Source organism: Propithecus coquereli, unplaced genomic scaffold (assembly GCF_000956105.1).
Source record: "Propithecus coquereli isolate 6110/MARCELLA unplaced genomic scaffold, Pcoq_1.0 Scaffold176, whole genome shotgun sequence".
Lineage (NCBI taxonomy): Eukaryota > Metazoa > Chordata > Mammalia > Primates > Indriidae > Propithecus > Propithecus coquereli.
Window position 1 is genome coordinate 27701 of NW_012142301.1, and position 26412 is coordinate 54112.

General features: G+C 37.1%; 1 protein-coding gene across 3 annotated transcripts in view; it reads right to left on the minus strand.

Annotated features, from left to right (window-relative positions):
• Positions 1 to 900: 900 nt before the first annotated feature.
• The window catches only part of LMO7 (LIM domain 7), a 97104-nt gene continuing 71592 nt past the window's right edge, over positions 901 to 26412 (minus strand). For 2 of the 3 annotated variants that reach the window (XM_012642164.1, XM_012642165.1), the window contains 16 exons: positions 24804 to 24918; positions 23264 to 23425; positions 22324 to 22430; positions 21231 to 21291; positions 19497 to 19553; positions 17311 to 17336; positions 16942 to 17046; positions 16237 to 16329; positions 15456 to 15811; positions 14434 to 14499; positions 12309 to 12361; positions 9724 to 9937; positions 6135 to 6419; positions 4188 to 4296; positions 2964 to 3066; positions 901 to 1627 (listed from right to left, as the gene is read on the minus strand). In XM_012642164.1, the coding sequence (XP_012497618.1) occupies positions 1605 to 1627; positions 2964 to 3066; positions 4188 to 4296; positions 6135 to 6419; positions 9724 to 9937; positions 12309 to 12361; positions 14434 to 14499; positions 15456 to 15811; positions 16237 to 16329; positions 16942 to 17046; positions 17311 to 17336; positions 19497 to 19553; positions 21231 to 21291; positions 22324 to 22430; positions 23264 to 23425; positions 24804 to 24918 (1935 nt within the window). In that variant the 3' untranslated portion in view covers positions 901 to 1604. The remainder of the gene's footprint in view (positions 1628 to 2963; positions 3067 to 4187; positions 4297 to 6134; positions 6420 to 9723; positions 9938 to 12308; positions 12362 to 14433; positions 14500 to 15455; positions 15812 to 16236; positions 16330 to 16941; positions 17047 to 17310; positions 17337 to 19496; positions 19554 to 21230; positions 21292 to 22323; positions 22431 to 23263; positions 23426 to 24803; positions 24919 to 26412) is intronic. The other variant, XM_012642166.1, reaches the window with a different exon arrangement.

Below are 26412 nucleotides of genomic sequence, written 5' to 3' on the forward strand. Positions count from 1 at the left end.
ACATTAACACTTAACTATGTATCTTAAACCTATTCCAATACAGCTTTCAATTCCTAGTGTCATCCACTCCACTTACATTATTATTAAAGGATTCCAACAAGTTTATATTTTTGCTCAAAGCATGCTAAAGTTTTGTATTCTTGCATCCCCACTCCAGATTTCTGAAACATTAGTGTACATTTTTTGCTCCATAGATTTTCTAAACTCAATTTTTTCTTTTATTACTGGGATAGCAAAAGAAAAGATTTTATTCAAATGATCCAACAATTCATCACTCACATCTCCTCTTACCATAAAAATGTATTGTATTAGGCCGGGCGTGGCGGCTCACGCCTGTAATCCTAGCACTCTGGGAGGCCAAGGCGGGCGGATTGTTTGAGCTCAGGAGTTCGAGACCAGCCTGAGCAAGAGTGAGACCGCCATCTCTACTAAAAAATAGAAAGAAATTATCTGGACAACTAAAAATATATAGAAAAAAACTAGCCGGGCATGGTGGCGCATGCCTGTAGTCCCATACTCGGGAGGCTGAGGCAGAAGGATTGCTTGAGCCCAGGAGTTTGAGGTTGCTGTGAGCTAGGCTAATGCCACAGCACTCACTCTAGCCAACAGAGTGAGACTCTGTCTCAAAAAAAAAAAAAAATGTATATTCAAAAACATAACTTTATCAAACATAAAAAGTTCCTCATTAAAATCAGTTAAAACATCAAGACTATATTTTCACAGACGTACACGTCAAAATTTGTCACACTGCGCACTTAAAATATGTGCCATTTATCATGTCAATTATACTTCAGTAAATCTGCTAAATAAAACAATATCCAAAAAGGACACATACTGAAATATGATTAAAAAGCCTAAAGGCAGGCAGACATACACAGAAGAAAAAGAACCACCACTCCATAAATGCATCAGCAAGTTTATTTACAAATGCAATTGAACAGAAAGGTTCACCAGTTTCAGGAGAAAATTTCTGGTATACAAACCATGGTTATTTTTCATTAATGAAAATAAGCAGCTTTCTATTGTTAAGGAAAATAGAGCTCCCCTCATCAAGCAATTAAAATGTTACATAAATTTTTTAAATTGTATTATATAGGTGCAAGGAAGGATACAGAAAGCAAATTTGGGGATGGATTTCAATGAAATTTTCCATATGGTTCTGCATTAATTTAGTATACATTACAATAAACAGAGCAAATGCAATTACATATTTATATTAACTATTTCAAATAATGTTTAAGAACTTTAAAAAAAAAAACGATAAAATACCCTCTTCAAAATACCACTGGAAAGTCAAACTAGATCATTATCAGCTTCAAAAATATTTTTAAGTTCTTATTTTTTTCTCTTGTGCTTTTAAGATGCTGAATTCAACAATACTGCACTTTTCCCCCACACATAATTACTTTCTCATAAATAAACAACGAAAAATACAGATTCTACCAAGACTACAATGTTCCTATATAATCTAAAGAGGCCAAAAAAGTTATTCTTTTTTTAAAAAAAGAAAGCAAAAAAGACACACAACAATTATTTATAGATCTGCATCAGCAGCCACCACCTCTTCTTCTGTCTGCAACAGTGCTTTCGTGTGGAGGCTTACATCACATGGCTGTTGGCCGTCCAGCTGATCAGGCAAGGAGAGAAGAAAGAAACATGCTTAGATTCAGAAACACGTGAATATTGCCACCTGGGATACGTGGCAGTCGTCAGAGAGTGGCCCAGTGAGGCAGAAAGAGTAACCTGTCACTCACTCTTAGGATAAAGTGAGGCGAATCACAACCTCTGGGCTCTAGAATTCTTTATTTGCAAAAATGGAGAAAAAACTAACCGTTTCTATAGGTATAAATTACACTCAACTCTCTATTATTTGTATTGAAGGAGAGAAAAGGCATGGGCAATTTTACAATGGTGGTCCCGAAAACTCATTTCTACTTGGCTTTGGGATCTGATTAGAGACAGAAAAACGCACACACATACACACACTCCCCCCAGTACATGCCCAGCCTTGACATTCTCCAACCTCAGCATCAGCCTCCAGGAAAAAACTGGACGGCTGCTGTAAGAAGGCTCACAACCCACCGACAGATAAGAGAGAGTTGACTGGGCTTAGATCATTTCCAAAGCACTCTTCACATAAGGGGCCACATAAATACCTCAGCGTTCAAAAGCAAATGGTTTTGCTGATACCACTTGTAACAGCCTTTCACAGTAAGGAAGAAACAGACGTTACCAGCATCAAGGTTCAAAATATAAACAAACAGCAGTAATGGTTGTCTTGCTGTAGCTATAAACAATATACAACCTAATTATGCTACCCTACCTTTTATTACACACAAACACATGCTTAGACACAAAGTAGCATTTGAAGTTTTGTTTTTTAATCAATTTTTCCAAAAATGATACTGAAACACCATATAATCAGAATGCTCTCCTTTTAAAAATATTGTATATATTGATATATGATTATATTAACAAAGCATAAACTGACTTATTCTTTGTTGCTCTAAACAATAGTTTAAAAGTTGGTCATATTCTAAATCACATAATCAAAGTTGATTGTTAAATAATGGAAATAAAGTGATAATGAGAGACCAATCCTTAGTAAAGAAGCAGTTTACAGCCTAAGTAACAAGATTCATTTAACTGTCTGCTCTGGTTTGTTTGTATTCTTGAGTCATTAGAGATTTCTCCAGACCCTGGGCAGATAACACAAGACATCATGCTGACTTTGGACCTGTGTCCTCTCTAATTCCCCACAACCCACCCTTGTGTGGCTGGAACCCTGAGCAGTGACCCATTTACTATGTACCCTTTTTGAAGGGGACAGACTAAGATTCCTAAAATCCGGAATCCTAAGGCAGTGAACTTGATGGGGAGCTGGCTGGAGGTTCAGGGAAATGCATGGGAACCCGTGATCTCCTTAAAAGACAAGAAATTTTCTCTTTGATTTGCTCTCTTACATTTGAATCTGAGATAGCAGTCGTTGCAGTACAGTTGGTGGTTTCTGATTCTGACTTCGGCTCCTGAGGAAGAGCCTCCAAGGTCACACTTACAGGACACACACTGGGGGACAAGAAAAAATAATAATTAGTCAGCTTGAGAAAGCTTGGGGCACTATCGGGGGGGGAAACATGAGCAGAATGCAGCTTCTAAGCTCTTAGATACATTTCAGCAAAGAAAAAAAGGCCAAGGGATGATCAGTAGATTAAAATCAAGTCTTCCAGATAAGACTGTAAAGAATTCATAAAGCCAATATTAAGAGCCAAGATGATCAGTCTAAATATACCCAAGAAAAGTAGAAATAATTTGCTGATTGGTTTAAAGAAATTTAGTCTTCATTCCCCCAGGGGAATGGAGGGTACGGGACCACATGACAGAACTGGTCGCAGGGAATGGAGTCGGGTTTCTGGCACTTCACCCTCCGGGGGCCGCCCCCAGCGTCCCCACCGCACCAGCTGGCATGTGTTTCCACATGGCACCTCACTTCAAGGCTGGGTATTTTGGTTCCACGGGCCCAAACTCCAATTATCTTGACTCATTCTGCTCTGCCCAGGAACAGCCCAAGCCAGCAATGTACAAGCTTGAACAAGCTGTGGTCTGTGGGACTCCAGGTTCAACAACTGGAACATTTCTCTGGCCCAATGTAAGTTTAAGAATCAAACAGACATGTCTCCAGAGAGGGATACTGCAAAACCAAGCAGGGACGGCCTTAGTTCCTTCTTATGTGCAGAAACCTATCAGGTATAAGCAGACTGTGCAATTATAAAAAATACTAGCAATGGTTTCCTTTACATACTGCCCCTGTTCAAAGCTTAGCTTTCAGACACTTGAAAACTGCATGTCCCCAAGATGTTAATAACATTGGTAAGTTATTGGTAAATTATATTTCAAGATTGTCTAAGACAGCACCATAAAGAAAACGTTGATGTACTATAAATTTTATTTATAGAATTCTAACATTAGAGATAGGAAATGCATAGTTTCTGTAGATTTGATTTTTAAAACAAGGTTCGAGATTGGAAAACTAAGTCGTAGCGAGCAATTTGTGGTTCGAATGCAGCACAGACTGACAAATACAACACCTAGAGCTTGTTAGTGGCACATCCACACCCAGCGGCTCAAAGCAGCCATGCGCTCTCCAAGCAAAGCTTTGCAGGCCTGCAAGCTGTTTGCCTCAGTCTCACCTTAAAACAATGTAAATGATAACAAAGACCCAGGGACTCGATGATCATGGCAGCTCCTTTGCCCAGAATTCTATTACAGTAGGAACACATGCGCTTCCCACTGACTGACCTAGATGCGGAACAAGAATGGAACGGAGGCTTTCACCCATGCAGCTCAAGATTCTTATTTTAAAATCACACTCTGATATTAATACGAATAACAATTTACAGGAGGTTCTGTGTATCTGTGGGAGAAAAACTTTCACCAGCCAACTGAAGCATGCCTTGATTATATGGTAACCTTGAACAATCTCCATGGCAGCTCTGGCACCCTTGACATCTATTCCCACAAATGAACAATTTCAGTGTGATTAGTCCATCTTGCACTTCATGATGCTGTCCCTCCTTAGATCACATGTGTACTCAGCAAGTCTCCCCTCCTCTAATCCACATCTTCTTGCCAGTTAAATCTGCCAAGGCACACAATTCTCATCATGTCACCCCACCCTTCAGAATGCTAAAAGCAGCCCCAACTTCCTTCGAGAGGCCTTGCAAGTCTACAAACTACCTTCTCAGCCTTCTTTTTCACCCTCTTTTTCAGTCACCCAATTTTCTAGTTAAAGAAAGTATCAGTGCTTTCCTGACTGCTTCTGGCTCACATCCCTCTGCAGAGAAGAAAATGAAAAGTGAATTACAGCTACTGTTTAGATAGGGAAGGAGGGTTTCTACTTTACTTTTGGATCCAGGTCTTACCTCCTCCCCCAGGTGGTAAGGTGGCGCCCCTCCTTCCTTACCTTTGCACCTCCACGGCATGAGCACAGCGCTCCAGTGACACAGAACAGTGCAGAGCTGCAGAGTGTCTGATGTTAAGAGGGCCACCCTCTAGATCCAGACCTTCTTTCAGCACAAGAGCCCATAACTTGTCCCTCTGCTCCCTGCTTTCCTAGAGTGGGGCTCTCAGTAGGTACATGGGTACACTCTTCTCTGCCTTCCTCCCCTGCACCAAAATTTACCATAAATCCTCACCCCTTAACTCTCAATTCAAACTCTCCGATACATACTTTGTAGATCCTGGTACATGTAACATCATTTTGAATTGATATAAAACATGTTTTCCCGCCAAAGTTTCTTACTTGATAAACAAAAATCCCCATATTAATCCACATGTTTCTACTTTTAAGTATCCCATTTGTGATGAAATAGTGTGTATGCCAGTAGCACTCCCCCAGGGTGAAGCAGCATTGCTGTATGTACTCATGTGAAGCACAAAAGATCTGTGGAGAAGCCACACAGATCTAAAAACCCAACCCATGTTGATATCTCAGCTTCACCCCATATCGAAAGACCAGCTTCTAGTTGGGACCCTATCATCATTTACACATTTCCCACACAATATAACCTACAGAATTCTGTTGATAATAGCCTGAGCAAACCAGAACAGCCAAGCAATGATTTTGGCAATCGGAAACCCAAAAAGCAAGATAGAACCTACTTCACATCTCTTGAACCCAACTAGTTAAAAGTTCTCCAGACTACGAGCTGCATTATAATGCTTTTCTTTCATACTCAGTTCCTATGAGTTTGTACTACGGTGTCATGAAAATAGTCATATATTTTACAATACTGTTTTGACTCATAAATTTGAGATGCACTCATGAGCTACTATATATTTTTATGATTCCACATAGGACTATTCAGGTACGTCTAAGACACTGACCACAAGCACAGGCAAACGAGACAGTGGTGATTAAGTAGACGTTTTAAAGGTCTCCATGAAACATCTATAAATGCTATTAGAGTTACACAGAAAGCTTCTTAATTGACTTGATAAAAGAACACTGAATTTGACACATTCAAGAGAGCTTATTTTTCTTTTTCATTGCAAAGCTTGAACAAGGCTTAGGGGAAATTTCTACAAAAAAATACCTGAGACTAAGAGAAGAAAAAGAGAAACATGAAGGGCCTCACCTGCTGCGTAGCTGAGAGCCTGACTGTGAAGTTGAAGGGGAATGGTTTTGAGGGGTGGGGGCTCCACCCACAGCAGTGGTCTTTGGGGGGCCAGCGGAAGGTGGGGGCACACTGGAGGATGGGTTCCGCATGTAGGCACGGTTTGACGTGGACACCAGCTGAGGTGGTGGGCGACTGAAGTCTTGCATGGAGGAAGAGGCATGGAACCCTGTAGACTGATTGAGCCAAGGGGACTGTCTCCAAGAATTGGATCGTGGGGAGTCCAGGTTATCTAGAGATTCGCCTCTGAAACACAAAAAGGATTCATCAACATAACGTGGTATCTTCAACTAGAAATCTATTTAATTCATCATCGCAGTCATTAAAATATCCACTTTACATATTTTACATGTAGGTATTAATAGTTACATATACAGATGTTCCTTGATTTATGATGGCATTATATCTGCATAAACCCATAATGAAATGAGAATGTCATATGTCAAAAATGCATTTAATTCACCTAACCTACTGAACATCATAGTTCAGCCTAGCCTACCTTAAATATGCACAACACTTATGTAACCCTACAGTTGGGCAAAATCATCTAACACAAGGTCTATGTTATAATAAAGTGTTGAATGTCTTACATAATTTATTGAATACTCTACTGAAAGTGAACAACGGAACGGTCATATGGGCAAGTATGGTTCCTATTGAATGGCTACCATTTTACACCATTGTAAAGTCAAAAAACTGTAAGTTGAACCATCAAAAGTCAGAGACCATCTGAAAAATTACATTTAATAAGTAAAGTTGCTCTTCATCAGAGGCATCATGATGTTTCACAAGTCAATTAACCTTCATTTATTTTCATTTACTTGGTGCTTAGATAGAAAGAATAAATACCAACCAAAGTGGAAAGAAAAATACAAGGAAAAATTTTAAAAATAAAAGCAAATACTGTTTTAAGACTAGAAAGACAGATACTTATTCTTTAAATCTTCAGTTTAGACATATTGATCTTACAAGTCTTTTTTAAAATTCAACCCAAAAAATACATTTTATGCACTTAAACATGACAGGTATTAGGCTAGACACTTTCACAAAAATATTAAACTTATTTTATCTTCACAACACTGTAAGATACTTTGCAGTCTCATAGAAGGGAACTTGTCCATAGTAAGAGCCGGTCAGTGGAGGTACTGGCTTCCAAACCAAAGCCCCAATTCTAAAGTAACCCGGGCCACATCTCCTGTGAAACCCTCACTCACATACCACCCAAAGCCTAAAATTTAACAACTGTTTAATTTCCACATTATAGAAGCATTCATCAGCTACTTCCCTTAAACTGAATATGCATTTAATAGGATTTAGCTTACAAGCTGATTTAAATATAACTTTTAGAGAATCCCTCTTAACTCTAAATTATGAAGGTTTTTTTCTACTCGGTGAATTTTGATTTTATTGCCTTTAAAATTTTCTCTTATCCCAAGCTTGAAATATTTTTTTAAACATTATAAAAGTGATATATCATCATAAGGAGAAAGACTCCAGCTGTGTAGAAAGGTTATCTATGGGAGAGTAAAAGTCTCCCCCTCACTAACAGCTTTCCTGCCCTAACCCCCAGAGGTAGCCACTGTCAATTGTGTGTCCTTCCAGATCCTTTCTGACATATGCAAGCCCAGACACATACAAATTTACATATGTACATAAAGACATGTCTATACACATATACAATGTATTTGTGTACTTAATAGTCTTAACAAAACAAATAGGATTTTCCCACAACACAGTCTTCAATAACTTCTTCTCCATTTAATATATATTATCTTAGAACTATCTTCATGTCTGTTCATATGATAGACTACTCCAGTGGCCTGCAATGAATCATGCCTTCCGGTATCCATGCCCTAGTGTAGTCCCCTCCCGCAGACTCTGGGCATGGTGACATGACTGACTTGGCCAATGAGGCATCAGCAAACATGATACACATGGTGATAAGCACTTGCTTATCAGGGACTGTCCTGTTGAAGCTTCCACTCTGTGAACCCAGGTTCCATGCCATGAGGAAGCTATGTGGAGAGGCCCACATGGAGAACAGAGGCTCATAACCAATCGCTCCAGCTGAGACCTCAGTGAGCCCCTACATCAAGCTGCAAATTATAGCCCACTGCCAACATATGTATAGCTCATGAACTAAGAATATTTTTTATACTTTCAAAAAGTTATTTAAAAAAATAAAGAATATATAACAGAATCCTATGCTGCCTGCAAAACCTAAATTATTTACTACCTTGTCCTTTACATAAAAAAGCTTCCCAACTCCTAATCTAAATGACTATAGCTGCTCAAGTGCCCCAGCCAACACCATGCAAAGAACTACCCAGTCAGTCCTCAGAATTGTGAGATGATTAATTATTTTAACCCACTAAGTTTTGATGTGGTATATTATGTAGCAACATGTCTCTTTCATTCTTTAGTGAAATAGTCATATAGTATTTGATCTTATTGGTATGCCACTATTTATTCAACTACTAATACCTCTTAATAGTAGACATGTGATTTTTTCCTTTTCTTTTGCCATTGCCAAGAATGTTTAAATGTACATCCTCAAATATATCTTTGCATACTTATCCAAATATATCCAGAAGATAGAATGCCAGAAACGAAATTGCTCAGAATACAGTGTATAAACTTTTGCTTCATACATACTGAAAACCTGTCCAACCAATTGGCAACAAGCTTAATCAATTTTAACTCCTCACAAATCCTTTAAACAAAAGAGATACATCATTGTTGTAGGAGTAGTATTGATCTTTCATGTTTATTGGCTTTGTGTTTCTTTTGCCTATGAACTGCCTGTTCATATTACTGATCTTGTTTTTCTTATAAAGTTGTTAAGGGCTTATTTTCTGATTTTAAAAAAGTCATCTATATATTGAGATAATTAGCTCTTTCTCTGTAATATGTTACAAATAATTTTCTCCAGTCTGTTTTGTCAGATAAGGAAATATCGCAGAATTCACTTACCCAAGAGATATCTTTTAAAATGTTCCTCCACTCATCTCCAATTAACATCTATATCTTTACCTTCTTAAAGCTATAAAAATTAGGTTTGCACACTTTTTGAACCCCACTATCATGATTCCAATCTAACTGTATCTCATTGTAAACATTAAATTAAAAAAAATGAAACTTCTATTTGCTCAAGTTCAACGATCAAGAAAGCACCAAGAGCAGCATGCATTACTTAAGCATCTGGACCTCACCTCAGAGTTCTACATTCAGATTTGCAACCTATTAAACATGTGATTTTTGTCCAAGTGTCTTCCCTGCTTGAGCCAGTTTCCTTATATAGGAAAACAGAATTACTATCCCTACCTCAAAACATTTTCCCCAGATTAGATGATGTAAATCAAGCAACTGGCTATGCCTGACACATAATAGTGCTCAATGACATTTGCTCTATTTCCCTTTCTCTCACCAAACCTTAGGCAAGTAGAAGAATTATCATGACATCTCATCTATTCAAAGCACCAGCATGTCTACAAATTAAATACCTGCCTCATAGTAAAGACGAGAAAATAATTCCTAAAATGTCTCGCACCTTCTCATGATCCCAGGCAGACAAATAGGCTCTTTATTTACACTGGAACTGCGCTGTCGGATCCAGCTGTTGTCATTGTGAAGGGATGTTCTCTTCCTCATTTCCTGAAGGATTTGTTGTCTCTCCAACTCTGCTTCTGATGGTCCTTGTTCCTTCTTGGAGGTCCTTTGTGAAGAGCTAGAGCCCCCAGTTCGGTCTAAATATTTATTGCTTCCTAAATTAAAAACATGTCAAAAGCTTCAGAATTAGTACATTTAAAAAAGTGATAGATAAACCTCCAAATGCAGCACACCTTGAAATGTGACATTGTACACATGTGCAAACGTGTCGATTCTTAAGAAGACTGCTGCGTGTGAACATAAAGTAACTGTCTCCTACTCCTGGAAATTCCAACCCACAGCCAGAGGCACACCACAGAACACTCTCAAGAAAACTAAGGCAGGAGTCTAAAAAACAAACAACTAGTATTAGTCTCAGTACTATTCGGTTACAAATTGCTCATCTAGAAATAGTTTTTCTTCTACTCTTCACTTCGTAAAGTAAATCAATCAAGCACATGCTCAAATGTTTACTGTGACAACTCTGCAAGGAAACAGGGAATTTTCTTCTTTCAAAAAATTTACACTCCCCCTGGGGAGACAGAGAAGACATACATGCATGTATCTCCAGCTGACATGACCCCGTGTGCATGATAAAAGGCATGACCAAATTGTAGGAATAAGAGCGTATTCAATCATTAACGTGGCCTTTGTCAACAGGAAAAATATCCAAGCTATCCAAATAATAATCCATGAATGTTATCAGACTTGTTTCTACTGTATGAAACTGACAGAACTATAATTTGAATGTTGAATTTATTAATGACAATTAATCAGGTTTAATCTTGAGGCATTCATCTCTTGGATTTGATGATTAATTTCTGATTTGGGTAAAACATCCACAATTTTGAAGTATCATCTGTACCTTAATTTGGATTAGGAAATGTTATCTAAGGATTTATTTTCTTTCTTTCTCTAGATTCTCTGCTACCGCCTTTGTTTCAAAATTCATTGTCTAGGCCTTGGTTCATCTTCCAGTAAAAACAATGAGTAAGCCCAAAGGTTTCTCACACACACCTCTGTTTCCATTTGTGTATATGCACACCTTATCAATTTGGTCAGATGTTAAATAAGTATTTTCTATTTTAAAAGTGCCTTTTGGTATAACCAAGTTTTTGAAGCAAATATTTAATAACTTCCATTGCTTGCTGTTCAGGAGCTTGCATTTAGTTAATAAAGGGAATAAAATATACATACAAAATAACCAGATTAATGACACAAGCCATAAATATTAACATGATTATTCCAGAGGTTCACAGTTGCTGTTACTAACGGTCATGTGTTTAATTTCAGAAAAGAATATAATCACTGCAGGTTAAAAACAGTTCATGAATAATGAAGTACTTAAACTTATAATGGTGGCTAAAGGCAAGTTCAGGGGAGAAGAAACATAAAGAAGAAATATAAATAGGGAAAGGTCGGCCAGAGGAAGCAGATCAGGAAGTATGTGATAAGTTGGGAATTGAGAGAGGATAATTTAGTTATAGTTAAGAGTTCCTTAAGGGAAAAATAGCAAAACAGGCTGGAAAGTTAAACTAGCACCAGATAATGAAGGTCCTATGTGTTCGAGGAAAGGGGCAATCATAGAACCATGAATCCTAATAGAACTATAAATTCTATCGAGCTTTAACAGAGGTTACAAACTAGCTGCCACTAGACCACTGTGGCCAGTAGACATGCTGTTTTGCTCATAGAGGATTTAAATATTTTCAAATCCCTTGTCAGCACATAAAAGATAACACAAAAATATAGATTTTTTTTTTTTAACTTTTCTTTTACAGCAGAAAGAACAGGTAGTCAGAGGTTTGCATTCTCCCACAGGGCAAGGACAGGGTGGAGCTGGGGAGTGGCTGTCCACTCCAATGGGCATACTCACCTTAATCCTCAACTCTAGCCCTTCATCCATTCATGTTAACTGACCAGAAGTCTGTTTATGCAAATCATGGTATGCAAATTCTGCTTAAAATAATGATTGCTTAGGGGTATTTTTTCATAGTTACGTGATTTCAGTTAGTTGTATGCATTCTTCAGAAACATACTTTATACTAAGAATATCAAGTTCCAAATTGTTTTTGCAAACTTAGTGAAGTTATCATTTTGGATTTTTTGACGTTTTTGCATTTAAAATTTCAAATTAGTATATAATTTTAAGGCCCCTAGTATTCTGTAAAAATCTCTTCCATACCATTTCTTCAGCTGCAAGATGAAATCTACTATAAAAAGCTGCACCAGCATTGCTTTGCAAAATTTCATTATCAATTTAAAAACCATTTTAATCTCCCAGTACTTTTTCCATTATAAAATAAAGCCAAAATAAGCACAAGATGTTGTTTTGTTATTTTTCTATATAGATCTAAAAATCTTCGGTAAGTATTTTAATTATGTAATCTTAAATAAATCTGAAATATCTTGACCTTTAAAATATTTTTCATAACGTGACAGGACAAATAAACAATTATGAAGAAATTTGGAAAAAATCAGATTTACCATTTTTCTTTATAGGGTAATCATTCAGTTCAGTAGTAGATCTGGATTTATTCCTAAAACACAGAACACAATATATTAAGCATATTTCATTAATAACGTATTTTTCACATTTATAAAGTAAAAACACTAAAAAAGATTGCTTTTTAAAGCAGCTGATTTATTTCATATGTCTATTTATTTTTAAACCAATGGATTTTTCATATTGCACAAACTAACAGAAAACAATGACACTCCTAAAACAGAGAGGAGTGAAATGCTAGAAATAGTTATAAACATGCAACAGTACTTCTCCAGCTTGCACAATGGTTAAGACTATGATTTATTGGTCAATTTTTGTCAATGCGCACTCTGATCCAGATCTCAATCTTACCAGGCTTACAAGACATCTGCCACCGGATCACCTAAAGTCAGACTGTCCCACTTACTCCACATTGCCCCAGGGTCATGATGTCCCCTTCTTGGGCATTAAGATACCACTGACTACTCTGGACCAGCAATGTACCAAATGTTAGCCTTGCATTCCAAAGAGGTATTAAAACATATTGCATAGTTAACTTCCAAAAATGCCTAACGTTGTAGCAGTAAGATTTAGATCTATAAATCAACATGTGCTGATCTTATTCTCATTATACTAAGCACACTGAGCTTCAAAAATAATATGATATACAATAGAATAAAATACAATAAAATATACAATATTATAAAATAATATGCATTATACTTATGCATAGTATGCAATGCAATAATGTATAATGCATAATAATGTATCACAACTGGTAGACAGCTGCATTTGTGAATAATTTTACTTGTGTTTACACAGAACAAAACACTAGATGTCTAGCCACACTCCTCAGGGATGCTAGGGCTTGCTCTATCAGGACTGACTAGAAGTATTTCATATTTTCCAAGATTCCTTAAGTTTCCTTTCTCTGCATTTTAGTTATTTTTTCCCAAGGTAATGAGCTATATAAATACAGCTTTTTTAAATACTTAAATAAATCCATACTTTTAAAAAAGAAATAAACATGTTAATGATCTGTAGTTACCCAGAGAGTCATTATAAATGAGGTCATCAATCACTAGACTTTTTTTAGCCTATTTATTTGTCAGGCCATTACTACCTGTTTATTTTTTTCCTCTTCCCTTTCTACTCTGCGCCCTATTCAGTCATACTGACTGCCTATAGATACAAGTCTTTCCTTGTATCTAACAAATAAGATAAACTTCCTAAAGGAAAATTTTAAACTCTGAAAACACAAGTTAATGGCTCTACACCAGACAATTATAGACAGACTCTGTTCAGAAGTCCTTATTGATTTCAAAACTGCAAAGCATTTAAAAATTACTTTAAAACATTAAAACAATGTCTTAGAAAATTTTAAGACATGTATAACTTTTCAGATATCTGAAATCTTATCTTCATTCCACAAAAGTGACCAGTCGTTCTAACCAAACTGCCTAAGAGAAAGGTTATCATTCTCATTTCAGCTGTCCACATGTAACCCTTTTGAGGATAATCTTAAATCATTGCTCATAACCTTTTTAAAATAAAGGTTGCATTGAATTACAAAATAGGGACACAGTTCTTCCCCAATCTGTGTGTATTCCCCTTGCGATGTGACTCCTCCCATAAAGAGGTAGAGTTCTCTTCTCCATGAACTTGAGCTGGCCTGTGACTTTACTTCAGATAATAACTTAGACCTCAAGCTGCCTTGCAGCCTTCCTCTCTTTAATTCTCTTTTCCTTGCCCTATATAAGGCCTACTGAATGTTGAAAGACACATGACCCAGTAGCTCTCCTTGCTCCAGTGAACAGCCAGCCAACCAACCTCCAAAAGCAGAGCTGCCCAGGTAACTAATAGTAGATGCACACATGGGCCCAGTCAACTGAAAGGACTACCCAATTGAGCTCAGCCCATAATGCCGACCCACAAAATCATGAGTTAAGTCACTAAGTTTGGGAGTAGTTGGTCACACAGCAAAAGCTAACTGTACAAAGATCAACCAGCAAATTCTCTTTGTATCCCACAAATGACAAAGGTCTAAAGTAGTTCTACAAATCATCTAGAATGTTCATCTGAAGCCCAATTACCAGCAACTAAATTACAATGAAATGCTCTACACACCTGTCACTAGGAAGCAAACCTGAAGATTCTTCCTCCTTCTTTGGTATATCATAGGAATCAATAGGCCTAAAAATTAGATGAAAAAAATTTATAGTCAAAAATATTACACTTTAAGGCCTTCCCCGAATTTAAGATAAGGATAACAAAATAATGTTATTCAAGTCTCTTTATGCAAATAGTATCTGGGTTAAAAACTAAATATACAAAGGTATTTCAACTAATCACTGCAGAAAACACACCCACTACTGCCAACAGACATTTCCAATTTTTTCATTCACTCATTCATTCCACAAGTATATGCTAAGTGCCCACTGTGTTCTAGTACTGCTCTAAGACCAGGCTACAGAAGTAAACAAAACAAATTTATTGGCCTCATTGCACTTACATCTCAGGCAGGCGGCTAACAGACAAAATGCATAATATTAAACAGGGTGAGCATATACAGAGAGAAAGCATGGGGAAGAGGCATGATAGACAGATAGATATTCTAAAATAGAATGACAGATCAGATATTCTAAATATCAGATATTCTAAAAAATCTAAGGTGATGCTTGAGCAGAGACTAGAAGAAAATGAGAGAGTGAGACATACAAATACACATGTGATGGATGACTTCTCCAAACAGAGAGACTAGAAAATGTCAAAGTCCAAGGGTAGAAAATGTTGGACATTTTCAAGAAAGAAAAAGGCGGCCAGTGTGGCTGGAACAGCGTGAGGGGAAAAGTGGTAGGTGCCACAAGGCAGATGAGAGGGCCACGGTCTGGTTCATGCCAGTCTTCTAAGCCACAGTGAGGACGCTGGATGGTGTTATGATGTGACAGGAAGCCACTTAGAGTTTTGGGCAGGCAAATAAGGGGACATGATATGTAAGGATTTAAAGGTTCTACTGGGCTGTGTTCACTTGTGTAGCGAATGGGTGGTATGGAGCAGGAAGAGCCAGGAGGTGTCTTTGAAGTGTGGGGTGGATGTGGCTGAGCAAGGCCAATCTAAAGTCCCTGAGCTCTCTGACTATGGGAACGGACCTCCTATACTGGTATATTTTGACAGACGTTTCCCTCTCCCTTTCCGCCTGGCGCTTCTGCTCCTCTGCACGGCGCTTCTGTTCCTCGGCCTGGGCCCGAAGCCACTTCTCCTGCTCTTCCTGCTGCTGTTGCTCCCTCAGTTCCCTCTCCCTCTCCAGAGTGAGTTGTTCCTGCAGCTTCTTTCTTTGGTCCTCAGGAGCAACTTCCTCTTGGTGCTCTCTCCTCTCTTCTTCTCCTGCTCGGGTCCCTTCCCTGTCGGAGGACTTGGACCCTTCACTCCAGGTGGCTTCCCAAGTGGCAACAGCAGGCTCCCGCGTGGTCAGAGAAATGTTGTTTGAGTTTAGGACCATCAGTTCCTACGTGACCAGTGAAAACAGAAATCCATCTGAATCTGTGCATTTCTACAATTTCATCTAGAAACGTATATTCAGTTTTAGATAATACTAATCATAGTTGGCCAGAACACCATTCAGAAAAATAAGAGTTTTATTACTATTAAGAAAAAAGCCATGCATGAGTGACCAAGATGTAACTTACAAGAGGAAGATGCACTTATGCTCTATTAATTAATTGTTTAATGTGCACTAGAAAAACTAGGAGAAAGGTTGAAACATCAAAGCAAAAATCTAACAAATCAGAGCTCATTTTATTTTTCAAAGAGCTACATAGGTGGACATGTGGCCAAAAGTGGAGGGAAATGAGGTGTCTCCTGCTTCTAGGCTAATTCCACCAACAAGGTAAAGAGAAGGGAGGGAAGTAAGGAGACATGTCCCCGCACTACCTCATCCAAGTACTTGGAATTCTCTCTCTCGGCCTCCTGTTTGGCCCTTTGCCACTCTTCCCTCAGTTTCTCCTGCTCACGTTGATATTTTTCCTATAAGAAAATATGGCATATTAATCCATAGATTAAATTTTTATATTAAGCAGAATCTTTTTCATTGACACTTTAGCTATCTTTCAACCTTCACCTTAACCTTAAAAGGAAGTAACTTTATTTTCATTTAACCAATCAAATTTTAGTCCCTAAAGTAAGAAAAAAGCTTACATTGAATTAAAATGCAGATGTTAGGAAAGGGTAGACTCTCAGAATACCCTTGATCATGGCTGTAATTCATTAAAGCCTCTAGCAAACTGCAAGGGGGATTGAATTATTCTGCAATGGGCCTAGTAAATAGTTCATGGGAACTAAGTCATCACAAAGCCTGTGCGCCTCTCACCCTAAGTGGGTGCCCTTTGTACTCTCCAAAAACAGACACAAGGGTGAATACTATTTTTAAAAGGATGACTCTGGAAATCTTCGAAATGGAAAAGTAATTGTTTAATGGAAAATGTGCTAAATATGAAAAGATTTGTTATAAGACTGTTGGTGGTTTGTTTTGTTTTGTTTTGTTTTTTAAATGAGCTTCTCAACCCTGGTTGACACAGACCAGAGAAAAGCCACGAAAGCCAGCCTAGTTCCTCCTGGCCCACGGCCCCCGGGCGCTACCTGCAGCAGGCGGTCCTGCTCCTTCTGCCACCGCTCTTGCCGCTTCCGCTCCTCCTCTGGATCCCATGCCCAGCGACTCGGGGCACTGAGGGCTGGAACTGGAAGCTGGCCCGTTGTCAGAGAGGAGGCGCAAACACAGAACAACACGACGTCATTCGGTCACCTATTGAGCCACTTCTGCACGTACAAATTATTATGCACCTCCCCAAGAAGATGTGGCTTTATATTTCACCCTAAGTCTGTTCAACTTGGAAGGATTATGATCTGATAAACCCTTATGCAACTTAAAATAACGGTGAGTGATGCTACTAATCCAGTCCCACCCAAGTTCACCTTGTTTATTCCAAATTACAGATGAATACTACTTACATCAGGAGCCACAGAATCAGAGCTTCCTGTAGTGCAGCATGTGGTCAAGGAGGAAAAAATAAAACACAAACAACGTAAGTATTTTCATTTCTATGAAATAATTCCTTTCAGAAAATTTTATCATTAAGCTGTCTCTATGCCAGTATACTAAGTGAGAATTTTTTTTTGAACAATAGTCAGTTAATCCTTTTTTTCTCCTCAGTTCATCTGTTACTCATCTTCCAAATTCAAAGTCAGTAAAAAGAAGATATACCATGGATGCTAAAAATAAACCCTAGCTCTAGGGATTAGAGCTGGATCAATGAGTATTTCTCAAGAGGTTTCAGGGTTCTTTTATTAATAAATGGCAGTATCTCATAGTTTGGCCTCATAGGAAAATAAAAAACCTCAATTATTACAACATCTATCAAATCCAATTTTTCACTTGTCACTATTCAATTACAATGTGACAGCTGCAAGTCACATTTTTTTCAAGTTTTTTTACTATTGAGCTACCTTTCATAAATAAGCCACTTTAACAAATATGTTCAAGAAACATTTTCCTTTCTTCTCCTTTTATGTGAAACACAAGTATTCAAACTTCATGTGTAAATTCATGGGGATAGTTTTTTTCTTTTTTTGAGACAGGATCACTCTGTCGCCTGGGCTAGAGAGAAATGGCTCACTGCAACCTCAAACTCCTGGGCTCAAGAGATTCTCCTGCCTCAGCCTCCCACATAACTGGGACTACAGGCACGCACCACCGTGCCTGGCTAATTTTTCTATTTTTTTGTAGAGGCTGGGTCTTACTCTTGCTTAGGCTGGTCTGAAGCAATCCTCCCTCCTTAGCCTCCCAGAGTGCTAGGATTATAAGCATGAGCCACCACATCCAGCCAGTCTTATTCTTTTTATCCTTAGGGGACCTACATAACTGTGTGTGTCTGTACATAGTACAATGGTTATTAAAAAAAAAGTAAAGTTTCAGAAAATATACTATCACACAGTATTTTTAAATTTTCTCGAAACTTCAGCTGTCAAATAAATTATTCACTTATACCATTATTTTAAGAAAATTGCTTTGAAACTTAAAGAAATATTCTTCCCTAAAATAGCCTGTTGAAGAAAAATGAGAGAAAATTAGGATAGAGAAAGAAAAGGATTTGTTTTATTTTAGTCAATTTGAGCTAGGAGTACCATACTGAATTAAATAGCCACAGAAAAATAGGAGTTTAATAAAAAGCACGAATCAAAAACACTAAGGATACTGACACAAATAGACATGCATGCATAGCTGGTAAGCTATTTCTGTTTATTGTCAAAAAGAGATCTTAATCCACCAAAGGAAGGGTTCAAGGTGATTAACACAAAATACACAAACCCAGTAAGTATTGTGTTATAAGGCAAATTCATAAATGTTTCAATAATCTTAAAAGTAAAAAACAATAACATTTTAGACAGCAACAACAATCTCGTTTGACTGTTGCATATCAAATGTTAGACATTACTTTTAAGTTCTTCATAGCAAAACACAGAGCTTGAGGAGCATTCGCAAGACAGAGCACGAGACAAAGGTAACAGGGAAGAGAATGCAACACGCACAGCACCTCGTGAGGCAGCCCTGCCCAACTACACCAACACAGAGAGAATCTCAAAACGCACCTGTTCTCAGATGCAACCAAAATTTATTTGACTTTACTTCAGTCAAATCAACATTCCAAAGCCACCATCCCAATAGCAATAAATAACTCTCTTCTTTATTAAGAGCATTTTTCCAAAACCAAAAACAGGTCAGAGTTTTTAAAAGTTGGCCAATTGTATGTTGGTGTAATCTAATATTTATCATACAATTTGCAGGAAGCAGTGAGGCTTAAACGAAATTCCTCATTTCTTACTGTTACCCAGTGGAAAGAAGTGTGTGTTTAACAGTATCTTAGTTTTTTTGTTTTTTTTTTTACAAAGTTAAAAAAAAAAAAAAACCTTTAGCGGTATACAAAGGACACACAAAGACCCATTACCACAGAGGTAGACCCATGAACTGTAAGAAAAGCCTGATGACCCTAGGGAAAAGAATGGAAATGGTTATGTCACTTGGTCATAATGAGAGCCCAGCTGAAGACGCTCAGTGCCCAGCACCACAGACCATGAGGAAGAGTGGAGAGTGAGAACAATTCCATGAAAGTGCATGAATTGTTAGCTTCGTGGTTTACCTTGTTCAAAAAATTGTGATCGCCTTTTTAAGTTTTTCAAAGAAATGGGTTCGGATGCTAGTTGAAAACAAAAAAAAAACCAATAAACAACATGTCATTCATTGTAACTTCTCACCACTGGTAAATGAAATGATACTTGATATACTTTTCCAATCTATAGCAATATTATTTTAAAAGATGACAAAATTGATAGCCATAGAAGATATGGATTATTTTGAGGCACACAGACACATATTTTTAGTAGTCTATACTACATTCAAATTAGTTAAAGCTATGAATATTTTTATTAATGAATTTTAGCAGATAGCATCATAGTTTCACAGCTATGAAAGCCAAGTACCATCTTCCGTGCTAGATCACACAGCTTTAGGGAAATGGAAGTTAACACTTTTTGCTCAGGTTAATCAATCCATAATCTTGTCTAGTACAAGGAAAATTGTCTATAATAAAGAGTTTCCACAACACTGATGAATAAGAACTGAAAAGTAATGGGGAAGAAGACAATCAAATGAATGATACTCAAAGAAAGATCAATTAAAAACAAATGCTAAAATTAAAACACTCTTCTAACCAGGATACTTCGACCCAGATTTCAAGATCTACTACCTTTAAGTAAAGCAAATGGAGTTCAGAAAGAAAAACATATTCTGACTTCTCCCACAGATCTGTCACACAACTACAGCATAAAATTCTAAGTATGATTATTACTTGATACTAGTTGGTCCTTACTTATCTAAACAAAAATTTCAAATGGCAGGGCCTGAATATGGTCTCACAGTCATTACAGAGTCAGATGTCTTATCAGTTGGCTCTGCCTGGGCCACTGGCAGAACAGGACCCAAATGCCTTATATATAACATCATGAAGAAAAATAAGTAATGCTTGCTTAAAAAAACTCCTATGACAAAGAATGCAACTTAAAATGAAATAAAAAACATATATATAGTCACTTCTAACTATAAGAAATGAAATACAATCAATGAGGGAAGAGAAATTTGCAAACTTAGGTTGGTTTTAACAATGTATTACTATAAACTGGCAAATGCAGATTTAAAGTGACCAAAGCACTGTGAAAACCCAGCCCCATTCTTGGCAGTCTGGTTTCATGGTAAAAGAAGTTTCATCATCTTCGGATGTCTTTTTCTACCTATGTGGACCAGATCTTTCTTATTTATTTTGTATACCCAAAGAATAGCATACAGCGTGTGTAGCTAAATTATTTCTGGATGAGCAGAAGAAAGTGATAACTCCAAAATCTTGCCAGGTACTTTGTCTTCTTTTTCATTATAAATGAGTATGTCTGCTAACAACTGTTTATTACCACTGGCATTTTCCTATTAAAACTAGCTGCCTCCGAGCTTGTCCCTTTTACAACAAAGAGGAAAAGGAAACTTCATTCATCGTTTCTTATTTAACTAACATTCCCTTTGCCAGCATACCACAGCAAGAAAGCTGATGGCCTCAGGAAAACCAGTCTTTCTTATTTGGCTTAGGCACACAGGCACTCAAAGCTCCAGAACATGCTGCCAAAGCTTTGTTTGCAGTTCCTGAACTATTCAACGGTGGAACTGAGGGCCCTTCCAGCTGGCTGCAATTGGATCTCTGTGCTAACCTTTTAGTTTCAACTTGCAGTGGGATCAGTTTTTCTTTCACTCACAGTTATTAATTTTTATAATAGCAGAACGTGAGTACTATGCTATGACTTTTCCTATAAATTATAATGGCAGTAATTACCTTTTGAGTCAAAAGTGTTACTTTCATCGTGAATTCCATTGATTTCTTTGGATTCAGTATTCTGGAAAGGATAAAAATGCTAGTTAATATTTTCTCCAGTTGGACTTCGGGCTTAAATAATGCATTTCTCATCAGTGAAAACATATTTTAACAAGATGAGTTTCTCAGGATATTGATGCATTCCTTACAGCCGTTTACATGTAGTAGAAACTTAATTTTTTTTATTATTCTTCAATATTTGTGGAAGGATTAACGACCAGCCACAGGCATGGATGGCTTTAAGTTTAATCAATCATTAACTTCCCAAGAAATGGGATCAGCCAAATAATCATTAATCTATTTGGCTCATAAGTAAAATAATCATATAGGATTCACGAACATTTAAACCTTTCTTACACAATGTAGCAAGATCTCCTTATTAAATAAAAGGAGGTACTTTGGGGTAATAATAATACAACCTCAGGAGTAAATATAAATGCATAATATTTATTTGAAATTTAAATATCATTATTAAATGAACAATTCAGATCATAAATAGGTACATTTTTTCAAAACCTATATGAAAAAGTAATGCTTGACATGTAAAAAAATTTCTACATGTTTTCAAACCAATTAATGGAACTGATTATGTCTTAACCACATATGTAAGTCTACCAAATTTACCTACACAAAAAGTAAAAATGCTTTGTGAAGTTTTATATTGCACACAGTTACTGTATTTATTAACATTTGCCAGTAAAGACTAAAGAATGCATGGAGAAGTTACAGTGTGTAATTTTACATAATTGCTACTTCACATTCACAAAGATCTGAGAGATGGGTTTAATGATGAAAGATTGATGAGAAACAACTGCAAAACAACATTATGGGATCTTTTAACTTTACCATCATATAATTCACAACTTCTCTATTAATGAGTAATGCCTTATGATTTTCGAAAATATATTTTACTATATCTCTTTACTATAAGTTACCTTACTCAATTATTTGTTTTTATAGCAGCATCAAAATTGTTCACATAAATTCTTTTCCCCACATGCAATCCCTACAGATGTTGTGCTCTACACAAGTACTGGCTTCTCAAAATACTTACAGAATTCTGAAGGTTTTCAGAGAAATCAGTCGTTATAGACAGATCTGAAGATTTGTCTGAGTTATAAATTCCAGAAGTTGCATCAATCCACTTTGTTTCAGGTGAACCTATAATTTTGGTAGCCATACTGGTGAGATTGAGGGTTTTATGCTGTGTAAATGGCAGGGAAGGTAGGTCTTTGCCCCAGTCTGATTGGCATGAAGATGGAGTAATGAGTACACATAAATGTTGAAGTGGAAAGAATAAAAATTACTGAATGCACATACACAAAGTGCACATGTACAAGACAAACAAATCAGGTAGTATGTGAAAGAAATGAAGAGTTTAGGGCTTTTACCAACAGACCACCTTCCCAAAACACAAAGGTTAAATCACATTAATAATGAAAACACTAGCAAATTTGCTGAATCTTTCCATAAACCAGGACTAGATATTATACTTTGATATCACAAGTTGGTAGGTCTAGGGAGGCTTAATGCCCTTTCCCATCTAACCTCAATAACCAAGAAACACAATAGTGGAATATTCAAACTTCTTTGAGAATGAACAACAGGAGCATGACCTGCCATGCTCTCTACCAGTATGGTTATGATGCTGCAGAGAAAGTTAAATCATAGTGTAATTCTTAATACTCAACGTTAGCATAAATGACTCCTGACCACAGATATATTTGCCTTCAGTTGATATTTGCATTCATAAATCAGTATATAAATCAGACAATAATGTAGAATTCAGTAAATTTGCTAGTGAAAAGTTCAGACAGAATATTCAACAAGGCATCATTCAAGATTTGTCACAATATTACTACAAAATACCTTTAAAGCCAAAAAAATAAGTAAAATGAAAAAATAAAACAGTTACTGAAGCAAACTGTTACAACCACTTGCCAAAGACCAGTTCCCAATTTAGAATGCCAGACACAGTAGTAAAACTCACTCACCAGACTTTCCGTAGCGCCTGACATCCATTACTAAGTTTCCAGTTTCTTGAGCTTTAGCCATGGTTTCCTCCCACTCTTTCTTATCCTTATATGAAAACTTGGTGTTATTAACAGCAATAATTTCATCATCTACCTGGAGCTGAGAAAATTCTGCTGGGCTACCTAAATAATGCAAAATAAATGAAACAACCAATTGAAAAAAAAACCCACAAGTTCTACTAGTCACTGCTTCTTTAAGTTAAAGAAAAAATGACTTAATCTTGAATTACCATTTCCCTTTATTTCATTTGGAGAAGAGTCACTAAATTTTTCAAAGTTATCAAATATCTGAGTATCTACCACATACAAAGCATTAAAGGCATTTAAAAAAAAATTCTACAAGGTCGGGCACGGTGGCTCACGCCTGTAATCCTAGCACTCTGGGAGGGCGAGGTGGGTGGATTGTTTGAGCTCAGGAGTTCGAGACCAGCCCGAGGAAGAGCAAGACCCCGTCTCTACTAAAAAAAAAATAGAAAGAAATTATCTGGACAACTAAAAATATATAGAAAAGATTAGACAGGCATGGTGGTGCACGCCTGTAGTCCCAGCTACTCGGGAGGCTGAGGCAGAAGGATCGCTTGAGCCCAGGAGTTTGAGGTTGCTGTGAGCTAGGCTGATGCCACGGCACTCACTCTAGCCAGGGCAAAAAAAAAAAAAAAAAAAAAATTCTACAGTATGTATCTTGGTTAACATTTAAAGCAGAGATGATAAACTCATCTATTCAACAAAATTCCTTTATTAACCTCCTAAGGACAAAGAAAAATTAAAGTTATTTTTAAATTAAAAATACAAAATGTATTACACTTGAGCTTCCAAATCAGATGCATTCTGGAATGGAAAAGAAAAAATGACTATTTAAAATTGCTTAAAATTACTCTTGAGCTAAAAAACCATTATCTATCCAATTAAAGCAGTCTTGAAATTTAAAAGAACTGGTGTTAACATGCAATTTTATATAGCCAAAATACCTTTTGTAAAAAAGGACCTCCTCTTAAATACAATAGTTTTCATCTTAATTTTAGGCCTTGTAATGTTTTGCAAAGAGTTCCTGAGCTTGACTTGGTACAACCCTGGGTGGGGGAGGAGTAATCCTTTTGCACAAGTCCCGAAGCATCATGAAGGACTCTAAGGGCAACAGGTATTTCACCACAAAACATGGCTGATCGTGGAAAGTTCCTTCTGAATTTTCCATTAAGATTTGCTACTGTTTGTTAGTATTTCCAAATATAAAGTCCAAAATTTTGACAAATTCTGTAAAGTCACAGAATTAAGATTCTTCAAAACTAAAATTAATTAGGCAAGGAGAATAAATAATATGTAATTTGTAACCCCAATTAACAGTCTTGGGAAAGAAGATGCACTTCCTTGCTTTGCTATTGCATTTTTCACATGTTTTCTCCCCCTATAACAAATAGACTAACTTCTGTGGGATTTTTCCCCACCTCATAACATAGGACTAAAAAGCAGAAGAAACTTCAGTAGAGCTAAATCTATGATTTACCTGCTTCAACGGATGCTATGAAGATGCCGGAAAAAGCCCATTCTACTGTAAATCCAAAGTCAAGACTGTTCCCAGGCGTCTGGTTTATGCTGATTCTCATATCACTAAACTGATCCTGAAAACAAAACATGAAACGCTGGTATCAGGTGTCCCTGGCACCCACACCGAGGAAAGTCTATCCATGAAAGAAGGGAGACTGAATGCAAGGTACATTTACATTACTTCACGATAAACCAGAAGCTTCATTCTTTCTTCCTTGGGTTTAGTAAAATTTGCACTTAGGTAAATTTTAACAAGTTTACTGTTTTTTTCCTGCTAAAATAAGGGAAATCTTGCCATCAATACGTGTTTCTCTTCACATTAATACTACAAATCAATTGGCCACTGATAAAGCTTAGGCTTTCGCCTACCGTACAATTGGGTCTAATTTACAAACCATTTATTCATTGCCTACGAATGAAGTAATTTAAATCATTTATTTTAAAATGCCAACATACTTTTAAAAAACTACCTCCAACATTTAAGATATTTAACTGAATAATTTCAAGTGGTTCATTGACATAATTTCACTACCAGTAGCATCCATCTAGGACTGGTGCCACCCCCCACTGTGCATCTGAAGCTTGACAAGGTATTTTTGCTTGACCAAATACCACATGAGGCTCTAATGGTAAAGGCTTCGCTGCTACACAGACTGCAAAATGCAGAACTATGTCACGCACAAGGAACTACTCACTAAGATGCCAAGAAGGTCCCTCCTGAGACATCCTGCTTTTATTATTCATTCACTAGTACCTTTTGTTCCCCAAGTATAACATGGGCTATTGGTCTCAACCATTGAGATTTATAATGCTAATTGCAGATTTCCAATTTTCTAAAAATGTAACAATAACTCACAACTAATTATCTTATCAATCTTATCAGCTTGCAGAAACAAGTTGTCTTTTCTTCTTATGTACTTGTATGTTTGCCTTCACCTTTTCAAATACCAAATTCAACAAACAGCCTGAGTAATGTGCTGCACATTAGGTATGGGTACCTCCCTCGGGGTGGCAGCTGACTAGCTGCACCCTTGGATTAAGGAAAAGAGGCTAAGTGTGGCTCATGGGTGTGTCCCAGGTTATTGCAGTTTAGAAGAGCCTAAATAAACGTGGTACTCTTTTCAGCTTTCATCATTAGTGGTCCTTTGTCACCAAACATGACTTTCTTGAAGTAACCTCAGCCCACAAGCCCAATAGCTTCTTGGACAAAAGGCAGAACTCTATTTCTATCTCCATCAGGACTTTCTTACACCATTTTCCAAACCAAATGTTTCAAGTTTTACATCATACTATGTCTGTGAAAACCTTATTTATCTTTCATAATTTACACATTTTGTTCTGTTTTGAGTAAGCAACAGATACAGATTTTAATATAATGAGTTTATCAGGCTAGCATTTAAGTTCTTTGCTCCACAATAAAAAAGTTAGACCTATCTGTTTGGAAAAACAAAACAAACAACAACAACAACAACAAAACCTCTTCCTAAAGCTAATTTACTTTCCAGAAAAAGACTTAACCAATTTCTCCATTTTAATTTGGCAGTTAAATCCAAACTCAGGGCCAATTG